General features: G+C 41.7%; 1 protein-coding gene across 5 annotated transcripts in view; it reads right to left on the bottom strand.

Annotated features, from left to right (window-relative positions):
• Positions 1-23303: 23303 nt before the first annotated feature.
• TRAPPC8 (trafficking protein particle complex 8) overlaps positions 23304-26028 on the bottom strand; it is an 82808-nt gene continuing 80083 nt past the window's right edge. For all 5 annotated transcript variants that reach the window (XM_027525864.1, XM_027525866.1, XM_027525865.1 and 2 more), the window contains 2 exons: positions 25794-25883; positions 23304-24557 (listed from right to left, as the gene is read on the bottom strand). In XM_027525864.1, the coding sequence (XP_027381665.1) occupies positions 24323-24557; positions 25794-25883 (325 nt within the window). In that variant the 3' untranslated portion in view covers positions 23304-24322. The remainder of the gene's footprint in view (positions 24558-25793; positions 25884-26028) is intronic.

The raw sequence follows: 26028 nt of genomic DNA, 5'->3' as shown, positions 1-26028 counted from the left end.
GGAAGATCCTCCGGAGAAGGAAATGGCAAATCACTCCAGTATTCTTGCCTGGAGGATCCCATGGACAGAGGAGCCTGGAGGGCTACAATCCAGGGGGTTGCAAAGAGTCAAACATGACTGAACAACTAAACAACAATAACTATCAATGTATTCTCTCCCTGTTGGCAGATATTGGGGAAGCTAAATCACTATTTGAAGGTCAACAGCTGAGTGTGGCTTTAGGGGAAAGGGAGGTGGAGGGTGCTGAAAGACATTTCTGTGACTCCTGTTACCAGTGACGTGGGCCTGTGATCTCAGAGCGGGCTTATATTTTTGTTTATTCAACTTATTTTGACTCAGACACCCACAGGCGTGCTTCCTCCAAAGTGCCTTCCTAGCTATTTGCAGGCACTTCCAAGGTCTCCAGGTTCCTTTTTAACCTGCAACCCTGATAAACCTTGTGAAATCGTCCCCTAGTGGGGTCAGCTGTCCTTCGTGACAACCAAACCGCTGCTTCCACTCGGTCTTCAGCTCAGAGATCATGTTGCCACTAACAGCTGAGACTGGATGGCGGCTTTTATTGATTTTTGGTAAAGAAGGAATACAAGAGAGCTTCCCAGGTGGCGCTAGGGATAAATAACCCATCAGCCAATGCAGGAGACATAAGAAACTCGGGTTCAACCCTTGGGTTGGGAAGATTCCCTGGAGGAGGGCATGGCAATCTACTCAAGTATTCTTGCCTGGAGAAGCCCAGGGAAACAGAGGAGTCTGGTGGGCTACAGTTCATAGGATTGCAAAGAGTGTCCACAACTGAAGTGATACAGCATGCATGCACAGGCATACGGAAAATGATGCTGAGATGACCATTATATCTACTACTGTGGGTAAGAATACCTTAGAAGAAATGGAGTAGCCCTCATAGTCAACAAAAGAGTCCAAAATGCAGTACTTGGGTACAATCTCAAAAATGACAGAATGATCTCTGTTTGTTCCCAAGGGAAACCATTAATATCACGGTAATCCAAGTCTATGGCCCAACCAGTAATGCTGAAGAAGCTGAAGTTGAATTTCTACGAAGACCTACAAGACATTCTAGAACTAACACCAAAAAAAAGATGTCCTTTTCATCATAGGGGACTGGAATGCAAAAGTAGAAAGTCAAGAGATACCTGGAGTAACAGGCAAATTTGGCCTTGGAGTACAGAATGAAGCAGGGCAAAGGCTAACAGTTGTGCCAAGAGAATGCACTGGTCAAAGCAAATACCCTCTTCCAACAACACAAGAGAAGACTCTACACATGGACATCACCAGATGGTCAATACCAAAATCAGACTGATTATATTCTTGCAGCCAAAGATGGAGAAGCTCTATACAGTCAGCATAAACAAGACTGGGAATTGTCTGTGGCTCAGATTATGAATGCCTTATTACCAAATTCAGCCTGAAATTGAAGAAAGTAGGGAAAACCACTAGAAAGTGAAGTAGCTCAATCATGTCCGACTCTTTGCGACCCCATGGACTGTAGCCCACCAGGCTCCTCCATCCATGAGATTCTCCAGGCAAGAGTACTGGAGTGGGTTACCATTTCCTTCTCCAAGACCACTGAAGTATGACCTAAATTAAATCCCTTATGATTATACAGTGGAAATGACAAATAGATTCTAGGGATTAGATCTGATAGATAGAGTGCCTGATGAACTACGGACAGAGGTTTGTGACATTGTACAGGAGGCAGTGATCAAGACCATCCCCAAGAAAAAGAAGTGCAAAAAGGCAAAATGGTTGTCTGAGGAGGCCTTACAAATGGCTGTGAAAAGAAGAGAAGTGAAAAGCAAAGGAGAAAAGGAAAGACATACCCATTTGAATGCAGAGTTCCAAAGAATAGCAAGAAGAGATAAGAAAGCTTTCCTCAGTGATCAATGCAAAGAAATAGAGGAAAACAACAGAATGGGAAAGACTAGAGATCTCTTCAAGAAAATTAGAGATACCAAGGGAACATTTCATGTAAAGATGGGCTCGATAAAGGACAAAAATGATATGGACCTAACAGAAGAAGAAGATATTAAGAAGAGGTGAAAAAAAAAAAGAAGAGGTGGCAAGAATACACAGAAGAACTGTACAAAAAAGATCTTCACGACCCAGATAATCACGATGGTGTGATCACTGACCTAGAGCCAGACATCCTAGAATGTGAAGTCAAGTGGGCTTTAGAAAGCATCACTATGAACAAAGCTAGTGGAGGTGATGAAATTCCAGTGGAGCTATTTCAAATCCTGAAAGATGATGCTGTGAAAGTGCTGCACTCAATATGCCAGCACATTTGGAAAATTCCGCAGTGGCCACAGGACTGGAAAAGGTCAGTTTTCATTCCAATCCCAAAGAAAGGCAATGCCAAAGAATGCTCAAACTACCGCACAATTGCACTTCTCTCACATGCTAGTAAAGTAATGCTCAAAATTCTCCAAGCCAGGCTTCAGCAATACGTGAACCGTGAACTTCCAGATGTTCAAGCTGGTTTTAGAAAAGGCAGAGGAACCAGAGATCAAGTTGCCAACATCTGCTGGATCATCGAAAAAGCAAGAGAGTTCCAGAAAAACATCTATTTCTGCTTTATTGACTATGCCAAAGCCTTTGTCTGTGTGGATCACAATAAACTGTGGGAAATTCTGAAAGTGATGGGAATACCAAACCACCTGACCTGCCTCTTGAGAAATTTGTATGCAGGTCAGGAAGCAACAGTTAGAACTGGATATGGAATAACAGACTGGTTCCAAATAGGAAAAGGAGTACATCAAGGCTGTATATTGTCACCCTACTTATTTAACTTCTATGCAGAGTACACCATGAGAAACGCTGGGCTGGAAGAAGCACAAGCTGGAATCAAGATTGCCAGGAGAAATATCAATAACCTCAGATATGCAGATGACACCACCCTTATGGCAGAAAGTGAAGAGGAACTCAAAAGCCTCTTGATGAAAGTGAAAGAGGAGAGTGAAAAAGTTGGCTTAAAAGCTCAACATTCAGAAAACGAAGATCATGGCATCTGGTCCCACCATTTCATGGGAAATAGATGGGGAAATAGTGGAAACAGTGGCCGACTTTATTTTGGGGGCTCCAAAATCACTGCAGATGGTGATTGCAGCCATGAAATTAAAAGACGCTTACTCCTTGGAAGGAAAGTTATGACCAACCTAGATAGCATATTCAAAAGCAGAGACATTACTTTGCCAACGAAGGTCCGTCTAGTCAAGGCTATAGTTTTTCCAGTGGTCATGTATGGATGTGAGAGTTGGACTGTGAAGAGAGCTGAGCACCAAAGAATTGATGCTTTTGAACTATGGTGTTGGAGAAGACTCTTGAGAGTCCCTTGGACTGCAAGGAGATCCAACCAGTCCATTCTGAAGGAGATCAGCCCTGGGATTTCTTTGGAGGACTGATGCTGAAGCTGAAACTCCAGTACTTTGGCCCCCTCATGCAAAGAAAAGACTCATTGGAAAAGACTCTGATGCTGGGAGGGACTGGGGGCAGGAGGAGAAGGGGACGACAGAGGATGAGATGGCTGGATGGCATCACTGACTCGATGGACGTGAGTCTGAGTGAACTCTGGGAGTTAGTGATGGACAGGGAGGCCTGGCGTGCTGAGATTCATGGGGTCGCAAAGAGTCGGACACGACAGAGCGACTGAACTGAACTGAACTGAACTATCATTTGTAGCTTCTGCCAGTCCCAGCAAATTGCCTTAGGATACTTCTGCTACATCTGTTGGGTTTTCCACTTTCTTTTCTTGTTGTACAGTCTCCAAGTTGTGTCTGACTCTGTAACCCCATGGACTGTAGCTTCCCAGGCTTCTGTGTCCTGCACTATCTCCCAGAGTTTACTCAAACTCATGTCCATTGAGTCAGTGATACCATCCAACCATCTCATCCTCTATCACCCACTTCTCCTCCTGCCGTCAATCTTTCCCAACATCAGAGCAGATAAAACCAAGGAGGGTCTTGGAATGTAAGAACAGAAAAACCAGACCCTTATCATCCTTGCCTCCCTCATATTATAACTATTAATGGATTTCAGGTCCTCCTGAGCAGCATAACCTGTCTCTCCTCCTACCCCAAAGAGAGAAGGTATTTGCCTTACTCTTCCCCCAACCCAGTATACATGCCTCATCTAATCAGCAAATGACCTGCAAGACCCTTATCCCACTCCTTGTACCCTGGGTATAAAAGTGGACTAATGACTCCTGTTCAGTGTCACTTCTCCCTTGAGCTGGCCCATTGTTCTAACAGCATCTCCCATAATAAACTTTATTTCCCTCTCTCATTCTGCCTCATGTCTGGAAATTCTTTTCCAACCCACACCCAGACCACAACAGATAGTAGAAGGTATAGATATGGTTTCTAAAGCTGTCCAAATTCCTTGATTCTTGGCTAGCAATTCCAACAATTTCTTTCATTTTTGGGCCATGACACAAGGCTCATGAGCTCTTAGTTCCCCAACAAGGGATTGAACCCACACTCCCTGAATTAGAAGGGCAGGGTCTTAACCACTTATCAAAGCCAAAGTGTTAGTCCCTCAGTCGTGTCCAACTCTTTGTGACCCTATGGACTACAGCCTACCAGTCTCCTCTGTCCATGGAATTTCCCAGGCAAGAATACTGGAGTGGGTTGCCAGGGAGTGGGTTGCCAGGGAGTGGGTTGCCATTTCCTATTCCAGGGCATCTTCCCAAATCAGGGTTCAAACCCTGGTGTCCTGCAGTGCAGGACGATTTTTTACCAACTGAGGCACCAGGGAAGCCCATTACACGCTGAGGTATAAAATTTTCTCCAGTCTTATCATTACTCTGGAAAGTTCTTAATATTCAAGTAGCCTCAAGGGACAGAATACTGCTATCTCCTGGGAGACAGTTCTTCACGGGGCTCCCGCTTTTCTGCTTGTCTTGTGAGCTAAGCTTTGTTCTGGCCCTTGGTAGCAGACCACCCTTTCCAGGATGTTTGTGTAGTAAACGGTCTTGGAAGATCGGACTGGGGAAAACCTAGCTAATGACACCCTCTGCAGTGAAGTGCAGGCAGGTTGGCTTTATAGCCCATTATAAAAAGGTATCTTACAAATGATTAAATAAAATTTGTGTTTTATGGCAAGAAAAGAAAAATTTAACATAAAATTTTTCTCTGCCCAGATAGGCCTCCTCCCTCCCCTCCAGTGTGTCTGGTACATGTGCATTAAGCAGCCTGCCCACAGTTACACTCATCTCACACGCTAGTAAAGTAATGCTCAAAATTTTCCAAGCTAGGCTTCAGCAATATGTGAACCGTGAACTTCCAGATGTTCAAGCTGGTTTTAGAAAAGGCAGAGGAACCAGAGATCAAGTTGCCAACATCTGCTGGATCATCGAAAAAGCAAGAGAGTTCCAGAAAAACATCTATTTCTGCTTTATTGACTATGCCAAAGCCTTTGACTGTGTGGATCACAATAAACTGAGGAAAATTCTGAAAGAGATGGGAATACCAGACCACCTGACCTGCCTCTTGAGAAATTTGTATGCAGGTCAGGAAGCAACACTTAGAACTGGACATGGAACAACAGACTGGTTCCAAATAGGAAAAGGAGTACGTCAAGGCTGTATATTGTCACCCTGCTTATTTAACTTCTATGCAGAGTACATCACAAGAAATGCTGGGCTGGAAGAAACACCAGCTGGAATCAAGATTGCTGGGAGAAATATCGATAACCTCAGATATGCAGATGATACCACCCTTATGGCAGAAAGTGAAGAGGAACTAAAAATTCTCTTGATGAAAGTGAAAGAGGAGAGTGAAAAAGTTGGCTTAAAGCTCAACATTCAGAAAATGAAGATCATGGCATCTGGTCCCATCACTTCATGGGAAATAGATGCGGAAACAGTGGCCGACTTTATTTTTGGGGGCTCCAAAATCACTGCAGATAGTGACTGCAGCCATGAAATTAAAAGACGCTTATTCCTTGGAAGGAAAGTTATGACCAAACTAGATAGCACAGTCAAAAGCAGAGACATTACTTTGCCAACTAAGGTCTGTCTAGTCAAGGCTATAGTTTTTCCAGTGGTCATGTATGGATGTGAGAGTTGGACTGTGAAGAGAGCTGAGCACCAAAGAATTGATGCTTTTGAACTGTGGTGTTGGAGAAGACACTTGAGAGTCTCTTGGACTTCAAGGAGATCCAACCAGTCCATCCTAAACGATATCAGTCCTGGGTGTTCATTGGAAGGACTGATGCTACAAGCTGAAACTCCAATACTTTGGCCACCTCATGCAAAGAGTTGACTCACTGGAAAAGACCCTGATGCTGGGAGGGATTGGGGGCAGGAGGAGAAGGGGACGACAGAGGATGAGATGGCTGGATGGCATCACCGACTCAATGGACGTGAGTTTGAGTGAACTCCGGGAGTTGGTGATGGACAGGGAGGCCTGGTGTGCTGAGATTCATGGGGTCGCAAAGAGTCGGACACGACAGAGCGACTGAACTGAACTGAACTGAATTTAGGAGATAAACATTCTTCTTAATCTCATACGGCCTCACTGGTGGCTTAGTCGGTGAAGAATCCACCTGCCATGCGGGAGACCCAGGTATGATTCTTGTGTTGGGAAGATCTCCTGGAGCAGGAAATGGCAACCCACTCCCGTACTCTTGCCTGGAAAATCCCATGGATGGAGAAGATTGGTAGACTTCTGTGGGGTCACAAAGAGTCGGACACGACTTCACTTTCACGTGGCAGCTAAAGATGTGGGGCTCTATTATGTGAAAGGAGGAGAGAATGGGCATCATGAGACAATCAGCGATCAATCTGCACCCATAGCTTGTATAACACAATACAGTGGGCAGTACCCTGTGAGCTACGGGAGCGACTTCAGGCTTTGGGGGGCTTCAGGGAAGAGAGCTAGCTGGAATCCTGAAGGACAGCTAGGCTTGTCCTGAAGGCAAGTGTGGGAGGAGACATTCCAGGCAGAGGGGCAGTTCATATAAAAACTCGGATGTGAGAGAAAGCACAAAGCACTGGAGAAGCCCATGGTCCTGTTGAAAGCTGAGCTCAGAGTGCAGGGTTGAGGCGGGTGGGAGATGAGTCTAAAATAAAATTCAGAATGAAGAGCTTGCTGGGAGTTTAGACTTTCTTTGGGGGAAAAAGAGGAGCCAACGGGGAAATGACTGAACAGCTTTGCATTTTACTCTTATTTTTATTTCCCCACGGGTTAAGATTAATTGCTTTTTGCTTCTTACCAACTTCTGAGAGTCCATGATAATCGAGCTTTAGATCACAACAACTTTGATCAGGACTTGACAAAATTCTGATCAATGACAGAACTTTCTTTGGATAATTTTTCTATTAGTTTCTTCTGGTTAATATATATATATATATTTTTTAATTGGAGTATAATTACAATGTTGTGTTAGTTTCTGCGTACAACACAGTGAATCAGCTACATGTAAACATATGTCTCCTCCCTCTGGAGTCTCCCTCCCCTCCCCTACCCCATGTAGGTCAACAGAGAGCACCAAGCTGAGCTCCCTATGCTACACAGCTTCCCACTATTTTACACACTGTAGTGTACATATGTCAATGCTTAGATAGAAACTCTGACTGTAGAGTAGCAACTGGATTGGAGGTGAGGTCGAACAGGGTTAGACCCATGAGATCATTTTTGTGGTAAACCAGACTAGCCATCAGAGCAGTCTGAAGTTCTGGAAGTATCAGGGCAAAAGGAGAAAGAAGACAAATTCACGTGGAGGAGACAGTATCAAGAGGACGCAGCAGTTCATTGGATATAGAGAATGAGGGAGAGGATGAGGTCGGGAACAAGTCTGTGTGTCACGGCTTGGGTTTGGCTGATGGTAATGCCATCTCTTGAGACAAGGAAGTTGATAGGGGCATCAGGTTGGGGAGGGTAGGGGAGCTTGGAACACGCTGAGGTCAAATGTCTGGGGCTAAGGCTCAGAGAGAAATTTTGGCTAAAGATACAAATCTGAGATTGATCAACATGTTCAAATGGTGGATCTAAGTTTACATTTTTAAGTTTTTTTTTAAGTGGACCATTTTTAAAGTCTTTTTTGAATTTGTTACAATATGGTTTCTGTTTCTGTTTTGGCATGTGGAATCTTAGCTTCCCAACCAGGGATTGAAGCCACACCCCCTACCTTGAAGGCGAAGTCTAAACCACTGGACCGCCAGGAAAGTCCCTAGGCTTAAATTTTAAATGAATTATAACTGACAAATAAAGGTATATGTTTGTGAAAAGTACCCAATTCCAATTTCTGTCAGTTCAGTTAGTTCAGTCGCTCAGTCATGTCCGACTCTTTGCGATCCCATGAATCGCAGCACGCCAGGCCTCCCTGTCCATCACCAACTCCCGGAGTTCACTCAGACTCACGTCCATTGAGTCAGTGATGCCATCCAGCCATCTCATCCTCTGTCATCCCCTTCTCCTCCTGCCCCCAATCCCTCCCAGCATCAGGGTCTTTTCCAATGAGTCAACTCTTCGCATGAGATGGCCAAAGTATTGGAGTTTCAGCTTCAGCATCAGTCCTTCCAATGAACACCCAGGACTGATCTCTTTTAGGATGGCCTGGTTGGACCTCCTTGCAGTCCAAGGAACTCTCAAGAGCCTTCTCCAACACCACAGTTTAAAAGCATCAATTCTTCGGCACTCAGCTCTCTTTACAGTCAAACTCTCACATCCATACATGACCACTGGAAAAACCATAGCCTTGACTAGACGGACCTTTGTTGGCAAAGTAATATCTTTGTTTTTGAATACGCTATCTAGGTTGGTCATAACTTTCCTTTCAAGGAGTAAGCATCTTTTAATTTCATGGCTACAATCACCATCTGCAGTGATTTTGGAGCCCCCCAAAATAAAGTCTGACACTGTATGGTAGACCTAAATTTACATTTTAAAATAATTGTAAATAGGCAGATGAGTGTTTGTGTAAAGCTGCCCCTTCCAAGTTCCTATATACAAAAATAAAGGAATTATTATGTTACATTAATTAGATTAATTATGGCATTAGCAATCATCATTTATTTCATAAATCACATCTGATTTGCAGTTACCCATTTTCTGATTGATTCAATACGAAACATGCAGCATAAAAAATTTAAGTGCTAGGCAGATAGTCCCAATTTTTAATATATTAAACTTAACAAGTTTGGATCTCCCCAAACTGCAATTCATTTTAGATTAACAGACATGCCCTAAATTTTAATTAACTGTCCTTGAGCCTATGATTCTGGTTTTCATAATAAAAGAATAACTTTCTAAAGCATAGCATTTATTATATCAGAATATTCTAAAAATTCATTTTACCTCATTTCTCTGGAATTTTTTTCTATTATAAAGCTATTTCTCTGTTGTCCTTTTTATTAATTCATCTAGTCCATGAGTACTGTTAATTTTTAAATGCTTAATTTGGCACCCTAGAAATTCAGGAGGAAGGTCACTTTCCCTATGATTCCCTGAGCTTATTAACCCCCAATCTCAGAGAAGTATGGAAATAGAAATTAGGAGCAGAATCAAATGCCCCTTTTAGTGGAAACTTCACTCTGTGCCCCATGCAGCTCACTCTTTAAGAAACAACTAGGGACTTCCTTGGGGATGCAGTGGGTAAGAATTCGCCAATTCGGGGGACACGGGTTTGATCCCTGATCCAGGAAAATCCCAATGCCTCAGAGCAACCAAGCCCATGCTCCACAACTTCTGAGCCATTGCTCCAGAGCCCGGGAGCTGCAACTACTGAAGCCCAAGCGCCTAGAGCCCACACTCAGCAACAAGAGAAGCCACTGCAATAAGCCTGAGCACCACAACCAGAGTAGCCCCCACTCGCCGCAACTAGAGAAAGCCCGAGTACAGCAACGAAGATCCAGCACAGCCAAAATAAATAATTAAAAAACAAACAATTCGGGCTAACTGTTGGTGGTTGAAGAAAGGAAAATGAGCTTAAAAAGGAGACACAAAAGCAGCACCAGATGTATCTGAGGAAAACCGCAAGTGTGTTCTGTCATAAAAAGTCAAGGTGACAGTCTCCTGTTTGAGTCTGAACCTGAAGAAAAGCAGCAAAGGCAGGGCTGAGCAAGAAATTACACTGACAAGCCATTTCTGTGAGAAAAAAATCTTGCCGTGAGGCGGAGTGGAGGCAAAATATCCAGCAGCAGTTTCTACAGCTATTAATCTTGGTTGGCTAAAAAGTAGCAAAGGTTAAATTATAGATGTATATGTATCTAAAAAACCTTCAATCATAAGACAAATTACTGGGATACAACATTATCAACTACATACAACCCTCTCTCCAAGGACCTCTTGCAAATAGGAACAATAAATCAAGGAACTCATTTCTTTTAAAGATGGGTTTAGAAACTGTACTAGAATATGGTATTATAAATGTATATTTGGGCTTCGCTGGTGGCTCAGTAGGTAAGGAATCTGCCTGCAATGCAGAGACCCGGGTTCGATCCCTGGGTCTGGAAGATTCTCTGGAGAAGGAAATGCCCGCTCCAGTATTCTTGCCTGGGAAATCCCATGGACTGGCTACAGTCCACGGGGTCACAAAAGAGTCAGACATGGCTGCATGACTTTTAGTGGAAACTTCACTCTGTGCCCCATGCAGCCCACTCTTTAAGAAACAACTAGGGACTTCCTTGGGGATGCAGTGGGTAAGAACCACCACCACCATATACGTATATATATGTATATACATACATGTATGTATGTGTGTATATATGTATATACATATATGTATGTAGTGTATATATATGTATATACATATATGTATGTACGTGTATATATATGGGCTTCCCTGGTGGCCCAGCTGGTAAAGAATCTGCCTGCAATGTGGGAGACATGGGTACGATCCCTGGGTTGGGAAGATCCCCTGGAGAAGGGAACGGCTACATACTCCAGTATTCTGGCCTGGAGAAGTCCATGGACTCTATAGTCCATGGGGTTGCAAAGTCAGACATGACTGAGTGACTTTCACAACAACAATATATAAATATATACATACACACATATATGTAATACTACAAGGAAAAAGGAAGAACGAGAGAAATTATCAGAGTAATGTTGACACAGAGCAGGCAGAATATGTAACCAAAGATACACCCATCAGATAAAAAAACAAACACTTAATGAACCAAACCCCTCTACACAAAAAGAGCACAAGATACAGAATCTCAAGGACAAGATGTTGAGAATAAGATTTAAATAGCTACCAAGACCAAAGTGCCCAGATGACGTCAATGCCAGATTCCCACTGCCTCAGGGAGACAGGACAAATTCTGGGAGATTTGGAGGCAGCCAGGCATATCAAGACAGAAGGGGAGAAGCGTACATTAGAAAAAGGGAGAAGTTTGCCACACTCCCCCCTGCCCAATTTAAGGCTTCCCAGCAGAAAACTAGAGCTTTAACATTATGACATTCAGAAGGCTGGCTGTTGAAGTGTTTTGAAATTTTAATGATGGAATTGAGGCTGTTAAGATTTAGAGTGACAGGAGGATGTTGAAAGAGTTACTGACATTTCAGTCAATATGCCTGGGTGGGTTGGGGGTGTGTATTTGGGGTGGGTGGGGGGTGGAGAAGACTAGAAGTCTTTCTGTTTCACTCCTACAGAGTCCTGCTCTTTCCAAGCTGCACAAGACAGACGATTGCAGGCCTGGAGGCGGTCCAAATGGGAGACAGTGAGGTCTGGAAGCCAGATGATAAGATGGAAACTGGGGGAAGTAGGTCAGTGGGAACTGATGCCCAAGGATAAGGGTCACTGAAGGACTTCGACTTGGAAGACTGGTTTCCATTTGCTATTGGGCTGGCTTCAAGATCAAAGTCTTCCAATGCCACAAAACTTCAAGTTCCTGTTACACAGAATTTGGGTCACTGGTTCTTTAGAGAATGAAACTGAGCATTATGTGAGGAAACATGTTTTGCCCCATGAGTGATGTAAAATAATTCGTGAGAATCTCTGTGGGAACACGCCAGTTCTTTGTCATCAAGGGGAATGGATCCAAAAACATCATTTAGAGACAAAGAAAAACTAGACTATTATGAGTCTAGTTAATGTGAAAACTGTAGTAATTACCAGCAAAAACTGGTAAATATTGATGCTATGCATTCTTTCATGAGATAATTCTACATTCTATCATGACATTCATAACAACAAATTCTTAAGGAAACCTAAAAAGTTAACATTTTTGTTGTTAAATGTATAAATTCATGATTCCCTATTCAGAACTGCTTAATTAAAAGCTGGAAATTAGCTTTTAAGCTATTTGTTTGTAGTTATTTCAATTTTGAAAAGAAAGATATTTGCCTAGTTTGAAATATAGAGTGAAAAACAAGTTTCCTTTCCACTCTTGTCCCACTGTTATCAACTTTCCAGTCCAGAGGCAATCACCATGATTGGGTTCTTCTGTAACCTTCCAGAAACATAGTCTAAAAATCATGCATTTTTCAAAATCCGTATTTAAATAACAGCCACAATCATCAACTTTTGTGGGCTTGGAGGTTGTGATCTATTCACATTTTAGAAAGCATGTTTGTAAGCTAATTTTCTTAATAGGCAGTAATACTTGCAATGCTTTTGCTTACTTGCTCAGTTGCTCAGTCACGTCCAACTCTTTGTGACCCCGTGGACTGTAGCCCACCAGGCTCCTCTGTCCATGGGATTTTTCAGGCGAGAATACTGGAGTGCGTTGCCATTTTCCTCTTCCAGGGGGTCTTTCCAACCCAGGGATCAAACCCACATCTCCTGTCTCTTCTGCATTGCAGGCAGATTCTTTCCCTGCTGAGCCATCAGGGAAAGCCTATTAAGTCACATGCTAATTCATATATTACAACAAGGTTTACAACCTGTAGTGAAAATAAAGTGATTTTCCTTCTAAGAAAAAAGATACAAAGTGAGTCCTCAAATATAAAGAAAGGACAGGATTTACATAGCATAACAATTACAGTATGAACAGTAGATACCCACCATATTAAAAAAAATTTTTAAGTAGTATCTATTAGAGAAATGCTAATTAAGACAACTAAGAGGGGAATTCCCTGGTAGTCCGGTGGTTAAGACTCCACACTTCCATTGCAAGGGGCATGGGTTCAAGCCCCGGTCAGGGAACTAAGATACCACAAGCTATGTGGTGTGGCCAAAAAGAAAAAGAAAAAAAAGAAAGAAAGAAACACTAAGAATTAATGTACCTATTATAATAGCTAAAATGTTTTGAAAATAAATACTAATTGCTGGCAAGAATGCAGAGAAACAAAAGTTCTCATTTATTGCTGGTGAGAATCCAACAGGTAGAGTCACCTTAGAAAAAATATGGGAATTTCTCATCCAGTTAAGCATACACTACCTGCGTATATGTGACACAGTAATTCCACTCCTAAGAACTGACCAGAAAAAAAGAAAAAATCAAAACTACGTTCATACAAAAACATGAATGTGCATGTTAATAGCAAGCTTACTTATGATGTCCAAAAACTAGTATTACCTCAAATATCCTGCAGCTGGTGAATGGATAAGCAAACTCGGTACATCCATTGAATGGAATACTCCTCAGCGATAAAAAGGGATATAAGCTACTGATACAGGCAACAATCTGTATGAACCTCTAATGTAGTATGCTAAATGAAAGAAGCCAGAGACAAGAATCTCTACTGTGTAATTCTACTTACACGACATTCTGAAAAAGGAGCGATTATGGACCTGAACACAGGTCGGTGGCTGCCAGGGATGACAGCTGGGGTAGTGGCTGGCTACTGTCATGAGTTGAATAGTGTCCCCACCCCAAGCCAATTCATATAAAGCCCTAATCCCCCAGTATCTCAAAATGTGATCTTATTGGAAATGGGGTCATTGCAGATGTAATAAGCCAAGATGAAGTCATACTGGAGTAGGGTGGGCCCTTCCTTCAAAATGACTGGTGTGTTTATAAAAAAAAAAGAGAGAGAAATTGGGACACAGCCATCCACACGGAGAGAACCCCAGGAGAAGACAAAGGCAGAGATAGGATGGTGATTCCACACACCGAAGACTGCCAGCAAATCAACCAAAGGGAGGGGAGAGGGGCCTAACAGGGCTCACAGCTCTCGGAATCAGCTCTACCAACTTTGATCATGGACTCTGGCCTCCAGAACCAATGTGAAATTAATTTCTGTTGTGCGATTCAGCCAGTTTGCGGTCTTTATTACAGCAGCCCTAGGAAACAACAGGGGCAGCATGAGGGGATATGGGGGGGTGATGAGCTCTTCTGTAAGTGACTCATGATGGCAGTCAAATGATTATACGTATTTGTCAAAACTCAAAAGCATACACCAAAAGGAATGCAATTACAGTATGTAAATAAAGTGAGCAAAAAATGTGAGGGTTGTGACTTGAAAACTGTAAACAAAAGATTTCATTGCTTGGTTTAGTAAATTCACATAGCAAAATATTTTCCTATAACTTTCAAAGATGAAATTCTGATTCTTCACAAATGTACTACTCACACAGTTGTTGTCTGAAGAGTGCCACATTTAAGGTAAAAAAATTAATGTATTTTTTTAAAAATTTATGTATCTATTTGGCTGGTTCCAAATTGAGAAAGGAGTACATCAAGGCTGTATATTGTCACCCTGCTTATTTAACTTCTATGCAGAGTACATCACGGGAAATGCCAGGCTGGATGAAGCAAAAGCTGGAATCAAGATTGCCCAGAGAAATATCAATAACTTCAGATATGCAGATGACACCACTCTTATGGCAGAAAGGGAAGAGGGACTAAAGAGCCTCTTGATGAAAGTGAAAAAGGAGAGTGAAAATGCTGGATTAAAACTCAACATTCAAAAAATAAAGATCATGGCATCTGGTCCCATCTCCTCCTGGCAAATAGATGGGGAAACAATGGAAACAGTGAGAGACTTAATTTTCATGGGCTCCAAAATCACTTGCAGATGGTGACTGTAGCCATGAAATTAAAAGATGCTTGCTTCTTGGAAGAAAAGCTATGACCAACCTACACAGCATATTAAAAAGTAGAGACATTACCTTGCCATCTGTCTAGTTAAAGCTGTGGTTTTTCCAGTGGTCATGTATGGATGTGAGGGTTGGACCATAAAGAAAGCTGAGTGCCGAAGAATTGATGCTTTTGAACTGTGGTGTTGGAGAAGACTCTTGAGAGTCCCTTGGACTGCAAGGAGATCCAACCAGTCCATTCTAAAGGAGATCAGTCCTGGGTGTTCTTTGGAACCACTGATGCTAAAGCTGAAACTCCAATACTTTGGCCACCTGATGCAAAGAACTGACTCATTGGAAAAGAGCCTGGGAAAGATTGAAGGCAGGAGGAGAAGGGGACAATAGACGATGAGATGGTTGGATGGCATCACCAACTCGATGGACGTGAGTTTGAGCAAGCTCTGGGAGTTGGTGATGGACAGGAAAGCCTGGCATGCTACAGTCCATGGGGTCGCAGAGTTGGACAGGACTGAGTGACTGACCTGACATCTATGTGGCTGCACCAGGTCTTAGCTGCTGTCTGTGGGATCCAGTTCCCCCACCGGGGACTGAACCCTGCCTGGGGCCCTGCATTGGGAGCATGGAGTCTTAGCCACTTAACCACCAGGGAAGTCCCCCAAAGTTAATATCTTTTAATTCAGTATTAGCTATTACTGCAGCCAATGCCTAGGATGGGGTTTCTAGCACCTAAAACAGGGCCAAGGCAAAACTACATTCATATCTGTTGAATGAATGATCCATTAGAACTCTATACTTGAAGTCACTTTTAGTGAAAATGTTAGCAAAACAGGCAAATACAGAAAACGCAATGTTTCCACTTCCCTACAACTCTTAAATTTTGTCATGGAGAAAAGACTAGTTATTGTTTTCTTCCATTTTCTTAACAGGAAAATGAATTCATATGAATCCAAGTATGTGAATTCAGTTTTAAAAGCTCATTTTTATCAAACTAAGTGCCAGAATTATGAATATTTCTCATCTATAAAGCATTGTAAAGGGCTTCCCTGGTGGCTCAGTGGTAAAGAATCTGCCTGTCAGTGTAAGAGACATGAGTTTGATCCATGATCTGGGAAGATCCCACGTGCCATGGAGCAACTAAGCCTGTGCACCACAACTATCGAGGTTGTGTTCTAGAGCCTGGGAGCCACAGCTACCGAGCCCACGTAATACAACTACTGTAGCCCGTGCACCACAGAGACCGTGCTCTGCAACGAGAAGCTATTGCAAGGAGGAGCCTGCACACCACAGCTAGAGAGTAGCCCTCGCTTGCCACAACTAGAGAAAAGCCCCCAGCACAGCCAAAAATAAACAAACATTTTTTAAAAAGGCATTATACATACGTTAAATAAAGCCATTGAAGAACTGTTGCCCGCTGGCACTGCTAATCACACAATGCATTCTACTTGTCACAGACAAAAGGTAATTTAACCAAGTCTTCGGTTCAATTCAACAAGAATTTCTAGCATATGTCCTGCACTGTTCTTAGTACTAAGGAAAGGATGATATGAAGGGAGCAAATCTTTTTGCTTCCTTCATGAGGCTCAAGTCGATGAGCATGAGGCCCAAGCCTATGATCAAAATAAAGCTTATAATCATGAACAAAATTGGAAACTTAAAATAGTGCAGTGGCTGCTATAGATAGAATTGATTGTGGGTTTATGGTTCATAGTCATTTGAAATGGCATCTATTAGAGGAACTTACAATGGGTATTCTCAAATGGGATTTAAGTAAATCATGTTTAAAAATGACAGATCATTGAGTGTTCACTACCAGTCAGTGAACTAATACATTTATGAAATTTTGTGATTTGATCACCACAATGACCCAGTGAGAGGGGAACTATTGTTGTCACACTGTATGAATGAGAAGACTAATGTGGGTGGTTAAGTTACTTTTACTTTCCCAAGATCTCATGTTTGAAGGAGCAATGCCTTGGTTTCCAATCCATGTAGACTTAGGAGTCATCTTTACTAGCTCTTCCAAGGTAGTCTTGTGTGCAGAGATTATGGTTCGTTATCCACAAGTAAACTCATATGCCCCAAATCATAGTCCCTTCCATTCCTGCTTAGAAAATATTACAGTTAGTTCAGTTCTGCAGCACGCCAGGCCTCCCTGTCCATCACCAACTCCTGGAGTTCACTCAGACTCACGTCCATCGAGTCAGTGATGCCATCCAACTTCCCTTTAAATATCTAAAATATTTAAGTATTATACTTGATATCTCAATTTTGGTGTTGATTTTCAAATCAATGTTTTAGTTTATAATACTGTAACTATTTCAAAATTTGAAAGATTATGCATGCCAAGTTCTTCTTAGCCCCAGATTATGACTTTTGGGTAATTGTGAGATACTTTTAAAAAGTATCTGCCCAGGGATTTCCCTGGTGGTCCAGTGACTAAGACTCCGAGCTCCCCATGCAGGGGGCCCAAGGTTCAATTCCTGGTCAGGGAACTAGATCCCACATGCAGCAACTAAAGATCCTGCATGCCTCAACCTAAGACCTGCCACAATCAAATAAATACTTTAAAAAATAAAAATAAAATAAAAAACTGCCTAAATGATTGAATCAAGCTGGTAAGTTTTCTTGTTCTCCACATCGCCTGGGAGTTCCTCTGGTTTAAGTCATCTTGCCCTGTAATGTCATATCCTGCTGGGAGGAATTTTCCATTAGCTCACCAATGCATGATTTGACTTAGTCAGCATGCACTAGATACCAACCAAGCTCTAAGAACTTTAAAAACTCATTATCTCACTTAAATATATTGTAAAATCCTGTGTTATAAGGAAACAAAGACATTAAGAGGTTTGTCCACAGCTAATAAACAGGGATGGAATTAGTCTCACCCACGTATTTTATCAGAGGTTTCATTAACAAAGTTCCATTTTAGCCTTCATTTTAGATTGTGCAATGACAAATTAAATGACTTTTGATCAATAAAACTATAGTGTCTTAAAATATTGTTTTAAGAAAACCCATCTATCTTGATTTTCTGAAATAAAGACTACTAAGTCAGCAACAGCTTTAATTAGGAAGTATTTTCTGAATTAATATCGTAATTTTAGGTTGGTGAATTATCATTAACTTGTCTAATTCTCTACAGTAGAAGGAAAAAATGTTTGATGTGATACCCAGCTCTACCAAGTGCTATCTCATAAAATGCTAATTCCAATATTTTAAAGGCAAGCAGTAAGGATGGCACTGAGGCAAAATCGCGCGCCTGCTGCCCTCTAGTGGATAGTTGGTTTCAGGACCCACTTGCTATGTTTTAACAGGAAACGTGCCCTAGGAAAAGGACTTTCCTGGTGGCTCAGCAGTAAAGAACCTGCCTGCAATGCAGAAATGGCAGGAGACTCGGGTTCAATCCCTGGGTCCATCTGGAAGATCCCCTGGGGGATAGCATAGCAACACGCTCCGGTACTCTTGCCTGGGGAATCCCATGGACAGAGGAACGTGGCTCCCTAAGGTAGGCCTTGGAGAAGGAAATGACAACCCACTCCAGTATTCTTGCCTGGAAAATCCCATGGACAGAGGAACCTGGTGGGTTACAGTCCATGGGGTTGCAAGAGCTGGGCACGACTGAGCGACTAAACAAGAACAACAAGGTAGTCCTCTCTCCTTTCTCCTCTAGCTTTGTCCAATCCCCAAGATACGCCGAGAGTATCCCTCAGTGTCAAAGCTAAAATAACTTTATTTACAGAAATAGGTGTGTATTTACAAAAATAGTCACATTCATTTACATTTTGTGTTTGACTGCTTTTGCACTACAACGGCAAGAACTGAGTAGTTGCAACAGACTGTATGACCCACAAAACCTAAACTACTGTCTGCCACTTTGCAGAAAAAGTTTGCCAATCCCTAGTCTATGAGCATACCATTAGTTCCAAAAAACGCTTTGGTTTAGTAAGGCCTGGTCCCTATGAATATGTTTGGGAAACTCCCCATAAATACACATGAGCAATAAAGATAACTTTTTAGTTTAATTCCGTATTTCCCTACTTTTTCACCTAATACCTATTAACACCCTATTCAGTGGAAGACAATTTGGGAAATTCAAGTTTATAATATTGTGCTTAAATTTAAGACTTAAATCTTATTACTCTTATCAACCTAAAAGGAAATTCTGTCTTGAACACTGTGCCTTGGGAATCAAATGTTATATTGAGTATAATTTACTTAAAAATATTTTACCAAAGACAGTGTGACAAATATGTATGTTAAATGGTTTTACTTACCTATGAGTAGATAAAAAACACTTCAAGTATCTAACTCGGGGATGGTTATCTAGCCTTTGAAAAATTGGTCAGTACACAAATCCAGAAGCAGCTACCAAAAGCCTTTCAAATGCCAGAGCTAATGTCAGCTCTCCCAGCAGACATTAGCACTGGAAACCAACATAAAGGAGATGTAAGTGGAGTTCAAGCTATGTGTCTTGGCTAAAAACATCGTAAAGCTCCTCCACCCCAGGGTTTAGGAATCTAGCTGGGCCAGTAACCTATTCTCATTACAGTGGCATTCTTGGCCCATTCAGTTCTTGTTCCAGGCACTAAGTCATCAGTTGATTCTACCACCTGTTTCCATCCAATCTGAAGGTTAGCTGAATCTTGTCACCCATCATCACATCTGAATTGAGCGTTTCTGCCAGTTGGAAGACTGGGTTCCAGTCCCATCTTAAGTGTGTGGTTTCACACCTACTCACTACATCTCCCTCTCACACTCAAATTTGCTTTTTTCTGCAGATCATGGCTCTTAACTTCCAAGAAGGAAATACATGTCCCCAGAGGTAACTTTCCTCTCCACCCTGCCACACACCTGCACCTAGAATTCAGGCAGGTGTGGCGGGGTAGACAAGATGCCTGCACGAGATGGTGGCATGGATCAGCAGCTTTGCTCTCAGGAGGCTTGGTCTTTCTGAACTTGGAAAATGTGGTTATTGATCTCTCCTCACTTCTGTGCAGCTCCTCCAGAGGGCTGCTGGAAAACAGACCGGGACAGACTGCTGTCTGGTGGCAGCAGGGTTGGGTCCACTTGCCCCAGTACAGCCACACTGGCTCACCCATAGCCCTTCTTCAAGGATGAAAGCTCCCTTCTAAACACCCTCCTCCTCTTCCTCTGCGCTTTGCGTTAAAATTCCCTATTGTTTGCCTCTTGCAGCCAAATGCCTCTTCTCTAGTTCAAAAAGTTATAAATTTATTTTTTTAATTGGTCTTTGGCTGTGCTTGATCGTTGCTGTGAGCAGGGGCTACTCTCCAGTTGTGACGCCTGGGCTTCTCCTGTTGTGGAGCATGGATTCTAGGGGGAGTGGGCTCAGTAGTTACGGCTCATAGGCTTAGTTGCCCCATGGCATGCGCAATGTTCCTGGATCAGGGATCACACCCATGTCCCCTGGCTTGGCAGGCAAATTCCTTACCACTGGACCACCAGGGAAGTCTCAAAAAGTTATTTTGAGAGCCAACTTTCTAAGCAAGATTGCTAAGTCTTACAAAGATTTCAGATGGTTTTATACACTACCTCCTGGTAGAATGTTCAGGTAACTAATGAACTATCCATTCACATGTGAAAAGGAACACTTGCTTTTTGCCTTTCACAAACATCCAATTATCAGATGTATCCTTTCCTGCCATCAAGTACAGAGTAATTAATTCAAGTAGGTAAGGAACTGAGGAGAACTGCTAACAAGTTTTAGAAAAGTTTATGTCAATCAGATTAAAAATCAAAACAAAAACATGGGGAGGAAGGCAAGGACAGATGGCACAGGACACTCAAATTTTATCCTGAGCTGAGAAACACCAAATAGGATTGACCCTAAGCAAAATCATGAAATAGATCAAGCTTTCTTTCTTTCAGCATCCTATCCCTTCCTCCTCCTCTCCCAAATTTCTGCTCCTCCCACCAGCTCGCCACACATCCTCCCTTCTAGACATGGTTCTGTGTCCAGTCTCACTGCCCTCTTATAGGATGGCTGAGAAATCTTGCGTTTTAAAGACTGATGGCAGGGGGGTGGTTTCGGGGTCAGTTCAGTTCAGTCGCTCAGTTGTGTCTGACTCTTTGCGACCCCATGAATTGCAGCACGCCAGGCCTCCCTGTCCATCACCAACTCCCGGAGTTCACTCAGACTCACATCCATCGAATCAGTGATGCCATCCAGCCATCTCATCCTCTGTCGTCCCCTTCTCCTCCTGCCCCCAATCCCTCCCAGCATCAGAGTCTTTTCCAATGAATCAACTCTTCGCATGACTCAACACAATATTGTAAGGCAACTACCCTTCAATTAAAAAGTAAAATGCAAAATATTCAAAAAATGCAAATGCCTGTAGGTACCCCGAGAAGACTCTTGAGAGTCCCTGGCAAGCACTGGAGTTTCAGCTTCAGCATCATTCCTTCCAAAGAACACCCAGGACTGATCTCCTTTAGAATGGACTGGTTGGATCTCCTTGCAGTCCAAGGGACTCTCAAGAGTCTTCTCGGGGTACCTACAGGCATTTGCGTTTTTTTAATATTTTGCATTTTACTTAATTGAAGGGTAATTGCCTTACAATATTGTGCTGATTTTTGCCATACATCAACACGGATCAGAAATAGGTCCCCTTCTTCTTGAACCTCCCTCCCTATCCTATCCCAGCCCTCTAGGTTGTTTTAATGGAGTCTTCTGGAACTCAGGCCAAAGGGTCCAAATCTTTAATGGAACAATTTCACTTGATTTGAGCTGCACAAGCCTCAAAATACTCAACACTCTAATTCCTATCAGGAGGCACTTCCTTAGCCATGTGATGGACAGACCCTGTTCCCCCTCTGCTCCTACAATGCCCCACTGCAAAGCTTCAAGTGCCTTGCCTGTCACAAGAGCTCCGGTCTACCAGATGCCTCATACTTTTAACAGTCAGGATGACTTTCTCTTTGTTGAGTGATTTTGGCTCACTCTTAAGCCCAGTTCTCTTATCTCCCTTCCACAGTGTCCTTCCAGATTCCTGTCTTCCCCACATCCATCCATTCTATAAAGACTTGCCATAGATTCTCAAGATAGGCAGATTATGTGCAGATAGTCTGAAGTTAGTATTCTGTCTAGTTCTGCTAAAAGCACAAGGTACGCATGGTTTCAATTGCTCTTATTGATTTGTATACTTCATTTGGAGAATGAGTGCAAAGATTTAGATTTAGGTAGACACCATAGGGTTTCCTAGGTGGCTCGGTGGTTAAAATTCTGCCTGCCAATGCAGGAGTCACAAGAGACGCAGGTTTGATGGCTGGGTCGGGAAGATCCCCTGGAAGAGGAAATAGCAACCCACTTCAGTATTCTTGCCTGGAAAATCCCATGGACAGAGGCACCTGGTGGGATACAGTCCATGGGGTTGCAAAGAGTCAGACATGATGGAGCATATGTGCATGCAGGTACACACATACGTATGTACACCCACACACACACACACACCATTATCCTCAGTCACCAGGAAGGAATTAAACTCTCTGGTTTTGTCTGAAAATATCTTTGTTTCACTTCCCGTGACAGGTAGCCTCATCGTTTAGAATTCAGGCTTAGTATCTTCAAAGGACTGAAAGGAACTATCTTCTGGCTTTCACTATTTTTGTTCAGAAATCTGCTATCAGTTGAATTACTGCTACCATTTGCTCATGGTAGCAAATGGTAAGTTTTGTCTTCTGTACTCAGGACAGGTTCTCCTCGTCTTTAAATTCCAGAAGTTTCACTACAATGCATCTGGATACAGGTTCCTTTTTATTTATGTTGTCTGGGATTTACTGAACTACTTGAAGCCGTAACTTGTCCATCTCGGAAAATTCTCAAATCCTATACTGCTTCTGCCCTATCCTCTCCCCTTTCTCAGACTCCAAATAAATATATAAGACTTTCTTACAGAATCCAGTAGGTTTCTTATCTTCTGGGGGCCTACTTTCCATCCTTTTTCTCTCCTTCCTTCAGTTTCAAATAGTCCTCCTGACCTATACTTCTTGTCTTAAAGTAAGTCAACTGTAGGCTCCACTTCTCAGCTGCTTCTTCCTACGTGGTCAAACCTCCCAAGGCAAAGTAGGCCCAAGTCTCATCTCTCTAGACTTCTCCTGGATTCCGGTCTTCTAATAACAAACCATATTGACAACGCTTTGTTTTTAGCAGTAAAACATTTTCTTTGATTTCGTTCTGACGTTTTGCTTTTCTTCAGCAGGAGAGCTACATTAGCTAGTCCTCCATAACCAGCATCAGAGTCTGCACTGTGGTTATTGACACAACAGTGTCAATTAGCATTGATCTTCCTTTCTTCCAAGATATGACAGGATTATCAAAGTTGTAACTGGGTATCAGACATGACACATTTAAAGACAAAATGCATTTGCTCATTTATAACACAGCCAGCAAGGGCTGTAGGAACAAAGACTGTTCTTCACTTTTGGAAACAAAGGTAACACTTTCTCAGGAAACTGATCTGCTACCTGCTATAATAATATGGTTGGCATTGATTTTGAATAAAGAATATATTAAGTTCTCAGAATTTTTTTTTAAAAGGCATCTAATAAATCTATACAGTGAATAGCATGTCTTTATTCTATTTACAGTACATTTGTTATAAATATAATACATTTTTGAAAAGCTTATTTTTAATTAACTTGAGTAGATTTATATTTTAAACAGATCAACTCAATTGTTAAAGTTACATAATAAAGAATATGATAATTTAAATGACAAAAATCTCATATTGTGAAATAGTGCACTCTATGCTGAGATGAATGAGAGGGGGGGAAGTCAACTCCTTTCAAAACTATATTCAAAGCATCAGAAAAAAATTTTTTTCTTTTTACAAAGTTATGTATAAGCCATAGGAACGACCAGATACTGAAGTATGAAGACTCATAACCAAAGTTCAAAACTGATTTTAGAGAATTGTGTGAAGTAAGACAAGAAACCGTGTATTTGACACTCCATAGAACTTCACAGTAAAGCTGGAATTTATAGACTAATGGCTTAAAAGGAGTATTGCCAACAAGGCCTTTTCTTCCTTCAAATCCTCTCCTAATGTTCATATACCATCAGTAAGTTGTAACAGCAGACTTAGACACTGGTTTTAAGATGGGGCTTAATAAGGTGCATGGATATGCTGAATTCTGTATTATGAGCGTGTAAATTATTACCAGGGTTTAAAGAAATACAAAAAAAGAATTTAAGTATTCTCAGTCCAACGTGCTTTGCATCATCAACAAATAGACAAACCAAAAGTATTCTGCAGTGATCCGACACCAACCTCCCGAACAAGTTAGGCATTTCAAATACTGCTGTAAAACCCATCCAGTAAAATAAAACTGATTCTTGTGCATTTCAGTACAAATCTGTAAGGTGTCACACATTATTGATGATGATCAGGGCAGGCATGGAGCTCTGCTGACTTGTTTCAAACACCGTGACTTGGTCCGATAACTTGGCAAATACCCTAGGAGTTCCAAGGTTATAAACACCCGTGTGGACAAAGCATGCTTTCAGCTGCAAACTGTGAATCTCCTGGCTTTTAAGCTGAAGTTTATACTGTGTTTGTCCCAGCCATGTAAATGATCCATGGATTTCCAAAGCTTCTGGGCTAAGGGAGGAGGAAAATGGTAAGTTGGAGGATGTTTTTTCTTCAGGAATTTTTTCCCAAAGCCCCAGTAACACATCCCTTTCATCCAGCAACTCTAATTCTAGAAATTATTTATGATGCCAACTGTTTATTAATAATAACATCAATAGTAATAACTAATATTACTATTTCTATAACTAACATTTATTAACAGTTACTATGTTCTAGACTTAGTGCTAAGAGTGAATTATCTCATTTAACACTCACAACAGCAGCCAGTAAATAGGAAACCTGATTTCAAACCTGAGCTTTTAACCACCTGGTTCTCCATACATAAAAATAAATGTATATCTAAGAATGGTTATAATATTTAGACTGTTTATAATATTGAAACATGGAGACCAACCCAGTGTCTACCAATAAGACATTAGTTAATTAATTTATGATACACAAAATATGTTCAGATTTCAGAGAGCTGACCCAGATCCTGTTTGCAGTGTTATATTGTAATTAATAATCAGCATATGCTTCACACTGCTTTTCTAAAGATCCCAAATTTTCTGAATTCTGAAAAGCACATAGCTCTTAGGACTGCCAATATAGACCTGCATTTTTTTTTTTTTTGCTGTTGCTGGAGAAGGAAATGGCAACCCACTTCAGTGTTCTTGCCTGGAGAATCCCAGGGACGGAGGAGCCTAGTAGGCTGCAGTCCATGGGGTTGCACAGAATCGGACACGACTGCAGCGACTTAGCAGCAGCAGCAGCAGCATTATTTTATAAATCACAAAACAAGACCAAAAAAACTTCTATCATGAACTTACTGATTTTCAAGTTTAGAGTTCTTTATCACCAACAAGCTTTTATAAAAATTGTCACCTCTGGCCAGAACTGCTGCTTTTAGAAACCAGTTTTCATTTGCGACTACTGAAATGCTAAGACAAATCTCTGTAACTCTTCTCTAACACTTCTTTTTTTATTTGGCTGTGCCAAGTCTTAGTTGCAGCACACAGGATCTTCAATCTTAGCTGTGGCATGTGGGATCCAGTTGCCCGACCAGGGATCGAACCTGGGATGCCTGCCTTGGGAGCACAGAGTTGGCAAGTCCCTTTGCTAACACTTCTTAATACCAAACAAAAAACGGTATGCCTGAGTAAACTCTATCTATATTAGATAATTATTTGCATAATTTCAAAATATTAAACTACTTTCAACTCAATCTTTAACTATAAAATAAACCTGCCCTAAACAAATCTTTACCTTGTTGTTTTATGCCGAAGATCAACTATTACATCGACGTCGGCCTTGGAACAATTGGAAAGTAAAAGGGTCACTGGTACTAAACAAAGGCTGTGGGAAAGAAAAACCAAAAAAAGATTAGTGGGGTATTGAAAACAAAAACACTTTCTTGAACATAAAACTTACAGTTACCTAACAGCATAAGATCCTCAAAAATAATTATATTCAAGTAAGAAAAAAAACTGAGTTCTAAAAT

The sequence above is a fragment of the Bos indicus x Bos taurus genome, chromosome 24, assembly GCF_003369695.1.
Source record: "Bos indicus x Bos taurus breed Angus x Brahman F1 hybrid chromosome 24, Bos_hybrid_MaternalHap_v2.0, whole genome shotgun sequence".
In the NCBI taxonomy this organism is placed as follows: domain Eukaryota; kingdom Metazoa; phylum Chordata; class Mammalia; order Artiodactyla; family Bovidae; genus Bos; species Bos indicus x Bos taurus.
Note: the sequence above shows the minus strand (reverse complement) of the source record. Positions and strands in the feature narration are given on the sequence as shown.